Source organism: Sinocyclocheilus anshuiensis, unplaced genomic scaffold (assembly GCF_001515605.1).
Source record: "Sinocyclocheilus anshuiensis isolate Anshui unplaced genomic scaffold, SAMN03320099.WGS_v1.1 scaffold1316, whole genome shotgun sequence".
In the NCBI taxonomy this organism is placed as follows: domain Eukaryota; kingdom Metazoa; phylum Chordata; class Actinopteri; order Cypriniformes; family Cyprinidae; genus Sinocyclocheilus; species Sinocyclocheilus anshuiensis.
Window position 1 is genome coordinate 1,322,671 of NW_015542553.1, and position 10,532 is coordinate 1,333,202.

General features: G+C 38.0%; 2 protein-coding genes across 2 annotated transcripts; one reads left to right on the forward strand and one right to left on the reverse strand.

Annotated features, from left to right (window-relative positions):
- Nucleotides 1-218: 218 nt before the first annotated feature.
- On the forward strand, nucleotides 219-5,805 carry LOC107694289 (interleukin-17 receptor A-like). Its single transcript, XM_016493949.1, has 11 exons — nucleotides 219-500; nucleotides 668-692; nucleotides 780-926; nucleotides 2,187-2,311; nucleotides 2,393-2,519; nucleotides 2,613-2,660; nucleotides 2,798-2,952; nucleotides 3,071-3,145; nucleotides 3,253-3,325; nucleotides 3,422-3,541; nucleotides 3,755-5,805. The coding sequence occupies exons 1-11, from the start codon at nucleotides 375-377 to the stop codon at nucleotides 5,143-5,145; spliced, it is 2,412 nt and encodes an 803-aa protein (XP_016349435.1). The 5' UTR covers nucleotides 219-374; the 3' UTR covers nucleotides 5,146-5,805.
- A 2,961-nt stretch (nucleotides 5,806-8,766) lies between these two features.
- LOC107694250 (cat eye syndrome critical region protein 6-like) lies at nucleotides 8,767-10,062 on the reverse strand. The gene has a single exon (XM_016493888.1). It carries the CDS (start codon nucleotides 10,060-10,062, stop codon nucleotides 8,875-8,877), a length of 1,188 nt encoding a protein of 395 aa, XP_016349374.1. The 3' UTR covers nucleotides 8,767-8,874.
- Between the last annotated feature and the right edge of the window lie 470 nt (nucleotides 10,063-10,532).

Consider the following 10,532-nt stretch of genomic DNA (forward strand, 5'->3'; position numbering starts at 1 on the left):
GGCGTTGCATAATTTCAGTTTTTTTTTGTTTGTTTGTGAATTGTATTCAGTAAAATAATAATAATAATTAATAATAACAATAATATAGACTGTCGCTTTTACGCGTCTTGCTATGACGCCCAAAACGCGAACTGTACAGTAGGCTACGCGTCTTGAACGATGACGCGACGCGACACAACCAGACAGCGTTTCCAAAGAAAAAGGAGGTGCGAGTCACGCTGCTTTGCATATTACAATAATTCCAGGAAGCTTTTATAGGTCGGCTGTTTCCTGCACCTACGCCAACTTGTTTACCGTGCTCTTTGTCGCTGTCGAACTCATTCGTCTATTAAAAACCTGTTTAAAAACTTTTTAATTTAGCTGTACTGAGGTTTATGTCGGTTCAAACGCGGATCATGAAGTTCTTGTACCTGAAAGGTGCTGTGTTTTTCCCCTTCATACCTGTAGTGCTGAATCTCCGACTTATGGATAATGGACGCTCACTGAACTGTACACGAGAGGTAAGATAATACATAAAGACCAGCAGCAGATACCAAAAAGTGTTAGGTATTTATTTAGATATGTTAAATGTGTTTATGTAGTCACTGATATGGTCTCTTTGGGGTTTAAAGTTTTGAATGAGGGTCATATTTTTGCGATCAATTGTAGTTTCTTTCTCGCTCTCCAGGAAGTACAGTGTACTGCAGAGTTCAGTAAGTCCTGCTTTCATTTTTCTTTAGTATTCTTTATTGTTGTTGTGAGTTGTATTTTAACTGAAGTTTGATTATTTTCCTCCACAGATAATTGCCTGTATAAAGAATGGCTCATTCCTTCAGATTTCACTCCCAGCGAACCGGATGATTTGTCAGTGTATGTTGATGTAAGAAGCAATATGAAAGGTGATGTGGAGCCAGTGATTGTGGCAGAATGGAAAGCAAAGGATGATGGTGGGTGTCATGTGTTTTTAGATAAGTCTTAGATATGTGTGTTACATTATGTGAAAAAATCCATTTACTTGGACAAATTCTTGAAAAAAAAAATCAAGTTTAATGCAAAGGGACCCTTTTAAATTGTGCATTTAGACCTATATTTTACTGTATTAAAAAGCTATAATGAAGCTCATGATGAAGAAATCACATTGTTTAATGCTAAATGTGTGTACCAATCAGTGTTGGGGGTAACGCATTACAAGTAACGCGAGTTACGTAATCAGATTACTTTTTTCAAGTAACTAGTAAAGTAACGCATTACTTTTTAATTTACAAGAGAATATCTGAGTTACTTTTTGAAATAAGTAACGCAAGTTACTTTTTTTCTGTAATGCATTACTTTTAAAAGTAACTTTCCCCAACACTGGTACCAATACTAAGACATTTTCTATATTTAATGATTTCAAAAGGGGGTAAAAGGACTCTTTATTTTCATTTTGTATATCAATAAGTATTTATCTCCCAATTAGGACCACATTGTAGTCATCAAAGTTTAATAAACCTTTTTTTTTTTTTTTTTTTTTTTTTTTACTAAATATTAGCCATTGATATTTTTCTGCTATACCACAAGAACGACAAAATAATAAAAAAATGTTCTTTAAGTTTGGAGCGTATTTTATTTTAGAGTACTAACTTAAACTATATGAGTGCATGATGTTAGATTTAAAAACTGATTTCATGGAATAAAGTAATGTGATAAAATGTTTAAGAATTGTGTTGCATTAACAAATGATTGTGAACTAAAATAACAAATGTTTGTATGATAGCCACAGCCAACATTATTCTATTCATTATTCTATAATCTAATCAGCACATTTGAACCAAAAAACGTTATTCTTAGCAGTGGCGGCTCGTCGGGGGAGGGAGGAAAAATATAACTTTTTTATTTTAAAAACAAACAAGCAAGCCCAGTCCAGATTTTAAAAGTAATGCAAAAGTAACGTAACGCATTACTTTCCATACAAAGTAACTAAGTACTGTAATTAGTTACTTTTTTTATGGAGTAACGCAATATTGTAATGCATTACTTTTAAAAGTAACTTTCCCCAACACTGGTACCAATACTAAGACATTTTCTATATTTAATGATTTCAAAAGGGGGTAAAAGGACTCTTTATTTTCATTTTGTATATCAATAAGTATTTATCTCCCAATTAGGACCACATTGTAGTCATCAAAGTTTAATAAACCTTTTTTTTTTTTTTTTTTTTTTTGCAGGAAGCATAATTCATTTGAAAGGAACAGAGCTTGCTGTGTTGAAGTCATCAACCAATGAACATCTATGTGTTCATTACAAGTTCCTCCAAGTTTTTAAGTCCATGAGAAATAGTGTTGGTGAAAAGGCAAGACTGATTGATTGATTTATTTGTGTTTTTATTCTATTTATTCTCACAAATACTAATGTATGATCTGTTTTATTCTAGTGGTCTTTTTCTTTGGATAAAGTTGTGGTAGATCCAGACAGCACATATGTAGTGACTGTCTCCAACCTTCCCAAGCCGAATTTACAACACACCAGTTACAATATTAACTTAAAAGTTAATGTTCCAGGTAAGTGACAAATTAAACAAAAATTTTGTTCAAATATTTCTACATGACAATTTATATTCAGAATGATAGCTCAGTTTTGATCTGTAACCACAGGTTGTGACGACCTTTTGATGAGAACAACCAAAATCTGTTTTGAAAGAGGTGAGAGAAGAGCTTATTTATAAATGGTTACAAATCAGATACATATATATACACCTAGAAACCCTGAAACCTTATGTATTAAAGTATGTATTCACTTCTTATCCTATGAGATACATTTGGTTTGATGTTTTGCTTAGGGGATACATGGCGACCCAATGTTACCGTAGGAAGGACCACAGATGTAAATGGCAAGGATATTCTGTATGTTGCATTTAATCCTGGAGAGAACGCAGAAAAATACAATGTTTTTCTTAAGTGCAACAGGGACACCGAAATGAAGACTCTTTATAATGTAAGACATTTTATCTGTATGTCTATTTAAATATATCCAAATGAATAAGGCTGGATAATATGACTCTGCACATAAAACTGGGCACAACTGTTTTCAAAGGGTGTTTTTTTGTGTTTAGGAGAGCAATCCATTACTAAATGTGACATATAACCTGGAGAACTGGTCACGTACATGCTGTAATTTTGATGTTCAGGTGTGTTGGCCTAAACAAACATGTTACACCAATAATAAAGTAAGATTACATATAAAACAATTCTTATATACTAGTGTATTGACTTAATAGTGTTTATTCCTATTTAGATCCAGCCATTTTTCCGGAAGTGTGCCAACGACTGTCGTCGAAAGAATCACAGTTTTAACATATGTGGTCCTGGTGTGTATGGAAACAGCTTCACCTTTTGAATTACTGAGAAAAAAAAAATGTAAAAAGCATAATGCCACTTTACTCATTTTTATATATGTTCCACAGTACCAACAAGCCCTCCTGAGAACAACTCAGCACTTCAGATCATTTGTGCTGGATTATGCCTCTTAATTTGTGCCATTGGTATTTGTGCTATTTATTTGCGCTGCAGGAAACCACAGAATGGTAAGCATTGACATTTAAGATGGATGTTTTTATCTTCAAAGACTGTGATTTTAATTGTGTTACATAACAGTGGCAGTGATGTCTTTCAAGAGTAACTTCCTGTGGGTAGCCACACAGATAGTGCTAGGGCTGAAATAATACAACTAATATGCAGTAAACAATCATTTTCAAGGAATATCCCTGTTTCTAATTTTTAAAATTATTTTAATTCAGGTCAAAAAAAGCCACAGGAACCACCACGTCTTGTACCACCAGTTTCATCCGGCCCACGATCCGTATTAATCATCTACTCCAGAGATCATCCCCTTTACACAGACATAGTCCTGAAGCTTTGCGCCTTCCTGCGGGCCAAATGCGGCATTGAGGTCATGCTGGACCTACTTGACACGACTTGGCTCGGCACCATCGGCCGGCTACAGTGGCTTGAGGAAAAAAAGCGACAGATTGAGCAGTCGTCAAACAAGATCTTGGTCCTTTGCTCCCGAGGAGTGCAAGCCAAGTGGGGGGCGATGTGTGGAGAGCCTCGCATCCTCCTCCGGGAAGACGTGCGCTCTCCGGTCGGTGATATGCTGACTCTCGCCCTTCAGCTGATTACACCTGATATGCAGCGTCCGGCTTCTTACGGGAAGTATTTGGTGGCTTACTTTGACGACGTAAGCAGCGAAGGCGATGTGCCGTCTATGTTTGACATTGCGGTCAAATATAAGCTGATGAAGCATTTCGAGGAGCTCTATTTCCGTATCCTCGATGTGGAGAAGTATCAGCAGGGAGTGAAGCACTGTATCGAGGGTATCGGAAAGGACGAGTACTTCAATTGCCCCTCGGGCGAAGCCTTAAGGAACGCAATCGAAGCATTCCAGGCACACCAATTGAAGAATCAAGACTGGTTTGAGAAAGAGTGCGTGACCAGCGAGGAGGAAGTGAGAGGGGAAACCGATCCACTTCTTGAGATGCCCATGCAGCCAATATATGAATTAACACCTATGCTAAACATCGGACTCCCAATCCTTGTGAAGGAGGTAGACATCAATCAAGAGCCCCAGAGTGTCTGCTCTGTAAGTCCCCAAATTCAAGAGAACCCTGAAGTGTCATCTGTGGTGATTATTAATCCAAGAGTCCAGCCAGATCACAGTGTACTTTCCTATTATCCACCAATGGAATGTCCTCTTGAATTACCCAGCGTGACTGGTATTAGGACACCAATGGACCCACAAATCTATCCATGTTTCCTCGCTGAACCAGGACCAGTGGAACCCTCACATCCTCCTTTTGCGTTTCCATTGGGAGAACCATCAGATAATTGTCCGACGGACAGCAGAAAGTGCTTTTTGATAGCGCCTCCACCCTCAATGGAAGACAGCTTCAATCTGAATCAGGAGATGGACATGTCCCAGCCACTGGAGATGGAGGAAAGTGAAATGGAGGGTGCTTCCGAGACGAGACCATCACGAGGGTCCGATCAGGGATATGGTTCCAGATATTCCACAGTGAGGGAGGACCCCAAGTTTCAGCAAGACTGTTCCTCTCTGGCCAAGTTACAAATGCACCTCTTCCAGAACAGCCCGATCTCTTCTAGTTTCTGCACCAGTACAACGGAGATCTGAATTTCTTGTACGTCTTTTGGCTGTTTTTGTGATTTGCAGTGTGCCGTAGTACCATGGCACGGTGTTCTTGAACAATCTATGTTTGGCCGTCACTCCTAAAACATTCAAACTATTTGTGTCAACAGAAACAGGAAACAGACTAGATGGACGAGTTCAATGATCAGCTCTTTTACTGTGGAGCAGAACAAGTACCTTGTTAAACAGCTTGATATAGAACAGCACAGCACATGATTTTAAGCTTATGTTAGCTACCGAACACACGTCTAAGAAATTTGGTTGGGCTTGCAATGTTACACTTGTATTGTCTTTTCATATTTGCTCAGATGAAATGTTTTGTTGTATTATATTGAACTATTGTATTTTATTTTTCATTCCAGTTTAACAGCTATAACCATTTACTCTGGAAGTTTGTATATAATATTATGTAAGTACATTTCTAAATTTATAAAGCAGCATTATTTGGTAATTCTTTTTACTTACTAATTTAGTTAAATAATCACTTTACTTGCATCAAATTACATCCAACTTTGGACCTCAAATTACTTTTTAACCAATTTAACCAGGATGCTTCTAGACCCTTGCAGCTGTTGCAGTGCAAATAATGTCTTATGTAAACATAACTTAAATTGCAAACTAAAGCCCTTGTAAGAAAATTCTCTGTAAAACATTTATGTGGATAAATAGAGAGAGGATACTGTGGAGCAGAACAAGTACCTTGTTAAACAGCTTGATATAGAACAGCACAGCACATGATTTTAAGCTTATGTTAGCTACCGAACACACGTCTAAGAAATTTGGTTGGGCTTGCAATGTTACACTTGTATTGTCTTTTCATATTTGCTCAGATGAAATGTTTTGTTGTATTATATTGAACTATTGTATTTTATTTTTCATTCCAGTTTAACAGCTATAACCATTTACTCTGGAAGTTTGTATATAATATTATGTAAGTACATTTCTAAATTTATAAAGCAGCATTATTTGGTAATTCTTTTTACTTACTAATTTAGTTAAATAATCACTTTACTTGCATCAAATTACATCCAACTTTGGACCTCAAATTACTTTTTAACCAATTTAACCAGGATGCTTCTAGACCCTTGCAGCTGTTGCAGTGCAAATAATGTCTTATGTAAACATAACTTAACTTGCAAACCAAAGCCCTTGTAAGAAATTCCTCTGTAAAACATTCATGTGGATAAATAGCGAGAGGTGGGGTTGGAAGTCGCTTTCCTTATCAGAAAGGTTATGTACATACACTAAAACCTGTAGTTTAAAAAACATGCGTAGTATGTAGTGGTATATATTTGTCAGGTTAAATACTGCGCAATGAGGCACAAAAATCCCATAATGCACTTTCGGCCTGCATATGTAACATATTTAGCTCACCCTGTACCCCAATCCTCAAAGCACAAGAGTAATAATATGTTAGAATAAGGATGCACATTTGTTAGTAATTACATGTTAGACTAGCATATATAATACTCCGTTATAAAACTAAAAGTGACAGGACAAGTTTGCTTGTGATAGCTTACCCAAAAATGAGTATTCTGTGATCATTTACTCACACTCGTGTCACTCTAAACCTGGATGCATTTATTCAAGATGTTTTGAAAAATGTGTTTTTTGTCCATTCAATGAAGTTCAATGGGGTCCAAACCAACATTGTTTGGACCCCATAGACTATCTTCATATGCGCAAAAACATTATTTAAAATATCTTTGTTTGTGTTGCACAGAAGAAAGCAAGTCATTCAGGTTTGAAACGACATGAGGGTGTGTAAATGATGTCAGAATTTTCCATTTTGGTGAAGACTTGGAGTGAGAAACATGGATATTAAGCTTTGACATATTTGTTCAAGTTCCTGGTGTAAACTTAGTGTAAGTAAGGAGCTTGGAAATATACATAGTTAGATTCTCATTTAGACATAGATGCACTGCATGTAGATTAATGGATAGTGTCCTCTTGAAGTCTGTCTATCAGCACTATAATTGTCATGATCAAAATATTATTAATTGTGATAATCATACCTCATTTACTGGCATGAATAAAATAGCATCTGAAATTGAGCAGAATAACAGACTAGTTTGTGATTTCAACCATGAGGTTCTGTAAAGAGAGGTAGCCTTGTACAAACTGATGATGGTAATACGGCTGGTTGGGACCAGCAATGGAGTTTGGTCATTAAAGATGGATTACAGTTATCCTCATAGACTCTATGCTTAAAGTAGCCTATTATTACATTAAGGAACATTATGAATCCATATCATACACCGTTCGGCAGTTTTCCATTCCTAAGTATCATTGCCACTGACAAAGTATTTCAACTAGGAAAGGACTACATCACATTCACAATTTGAAGTGTACACCAAGCCTAACAAGTCACAAGGCATATTTACACTTGACGAGTGCATTTAGGAACATCTCTTGACAAAGTATCTGAAAACACTATAAACGTGTCTACATGAGCCTACTGTCAGTTAAGGACATTTTTACATAGAAAATAAATTATACAACATTGCACTTATAACCTTTCCTCAGTTGAATAGTCCTCACGTAATTAAAGTGCCTCACAAAACAAGTGCAAATCAAAAATTCTCTTATCATCATATAAGCACTGGCTGACAGTCACGTCCCAATTCATTAAGTATATACTGCAGAGGTCACAGGTGGGAATGTTTTTCATTGGCACGTTGAGTGGCTTGGTTGTAGCACCTGTTGAGAGTGGAGGAGAACGACAGGGTGTTCATAAGGAGAGGTACTACAGGCATAAATGTGTATTTTGGTTAGATTTGGCTATTCTGACAAACACGTCTCAAATACTGGCTAATATTGTCATAAACATTGAATTATTCTGATTTTATATCACATATAGGCTACCAAGTAAATAATGTAAAATCAGTTAGCTATATTGGGCTTGTCTGACACAAATTATATTTTGGATTTAGGCCAATGCCTAATAAACCAAATTTTTCATGTTTTGTACAGAATCCTAATTTTGCTTATTGTTGGTTATTGTCAGTTTTGTTGTTTTATTAATTTGCTAAAAAAAAAAAATTTTTTTGCAAACAAGTCGGACAACTAGCAACCAGTGAGTTAATCACACAAACACATTTTTGTGGAGTTCACTTGTTATATTATGCACACCTGTGAAAATTTAATTACATGATGGCTAATTTGCATACTGCGTTTCTGTCAGTATGCATTTACGTCCCAGTTAGCACACTGTTAAGACGTTATAAAAAAAATACTTTTTATTAACTTGTGATTTGTAATTCTAAAATATGTTTTGTTAATTTTAACGCTCGCAGCTGACCATACCTCACACTCTAAAAAATGCTGGGTTAAATACAACCCAGTGCTGGGTAAAATAGGGACAAACCCAGCAATTGGGTTGTTTTGACCCAGCGGTTGGGTTACTACCCAGAAGGTTGGGTTAAACATTTAACCCAACCGCTGGGTCAAAACAGCCCAATTGCTGGGTTTGTCCCTATTTTACCCAGCACTGGGTTGTATTTAACCCAGCATTTTTTAGAGTGAATCCGTAGGCTACTTTTACAAAGTATAGCAATACATTTTATTTATTTATTTATTAACTGATTTGTGTGTTTTATCTTCATTTTGATTAAAAGGAAAGGAATGTTAGCACCTGTAGTACCTCCCCTTAAATGGGCTGATGCACACTGTGTACTAGCCTACGGCCGGTCAAAGCCAGTCCCTAATGAGCATCTACGACTGAGTATTGACAGCCAGCGTGTTCACATAGCCGTGAGGACACATGTCGTTTTCGGAAACGCAGTGGGAGAACTGGGCTGGGTTACCCCCACGTCCACGTGCAAACCTCCGGACACCTCTTAAGGACGTGCACTGTTCCACCAGCTCCAGGCACTTACACCCCAAGAAGAAGACGTTCTTGAACATGAAAACCGATATGGGCGTTTTGTAAACAAAGACGAGGAAACATCTGACCACCAAGAGTGGTCCGTTGAGCAGCACGCCGGTGAAGAACCTCGCCCATATCCAGCGACAGTTCATCTTTGAGGCCGTCAACTCGTAAAGCCAACCAACTGGGACGCCCAATGCGATGAAGTACACGGATATAACCGTGTACCTAAGGTATATGTTGGAGATTTCGTTTTTAAGGAGCAGTTCCACCAGCGTGAAGCTGTCCAGGATGTCTAAGCAGGTGCTCATGAAGCAACCTTGGGAGTGAAAGCGCGTGGCACCGTTGGGATCTTCGATGATTGAGTTGATGAGGCAATAAAGCAAAGGCGCGCACAGCAGCATGGTTATTTTAAACCCGGTGATGCCAAATGGCACCTTCAGGGCGATCAGATCGAGGATGGACGTTTCCAGAACGAGCACCACTTTCGGGGTGGACGCGATCACGTAGATGAGCCATGCCAGGTACGCGAAGGTGAACTCCCCGAGGTTGCATCCGAAGATGGAGCTCTTCTGGTGGAAACCACAAGCTCGTTCGCGCTTACTCCTGGCGTTTTTCATGAAGAAGATCGCCCATCCCGATATAACCACCAGATCCGTGGCTATCCACGAGCACCAGTAGAGATCCGTGAAGATGATGAGGTAGAAATCCAACATGCCTCCTTGGAGAACGAGCACGAGGAAACACAAGATCTTATAAAACAGGTTCTTATTAGACCTCTGCACGAACAGAGGGGTGGACTGCATGAATTCGCCCGATGTCATGGTGTAAGACTGAGGCTGAGCTGTGGCTGAGGAGGAGACCAGGGGCTGGGAGCTGCCCTCCTCGAGGTTGGCGCTGCCGCTGGTGGTCTGTGTGTCCCTCCTGGACGCGACGCTTCGGATGAACAACAGCTGTCCGTTTTCTGGTGCTGAGGAGACGGGTGAGTCGGGCTGGGAGATGTCTTTTATGATTTCAGCAGTCATTGTATTCATGCCTTATATTCCTGACTTGTTTTGGCTCTGCTGGTGTAATGCTAGCCGCTGAAGGGGGCAGAGGAGGAAATCCCGTTATGGAATTGCGTTGGAATGGAATGTGAATTTACAGAATCCCTCCCAATTAAAACGGATAAATAATGAACTACGTGATGATTAAATCGACGAATCTGATATTCGTTAAAAACATGGATTCATGTTTTAAACATTTTATCTCCCCGTTTGAAATTATTGCAGGCTATTGAATTTATATTTTTCTTTTCGTGACAAGATTTCCTATTGATAGGCCTCTATTTCACCAAATAGCCGTTTAATAGTAAAGATGTGCTTTAAATATTACAAAATAAATTATACAGTATAGAAATTATAGAAGAATATAAAAATGCAATATTAAAAAAACTTTTTTCTTATCTGTAATTTACCTTACAATACAAGCATATTAAAATTATATTTTAAAAGACAATGAAATT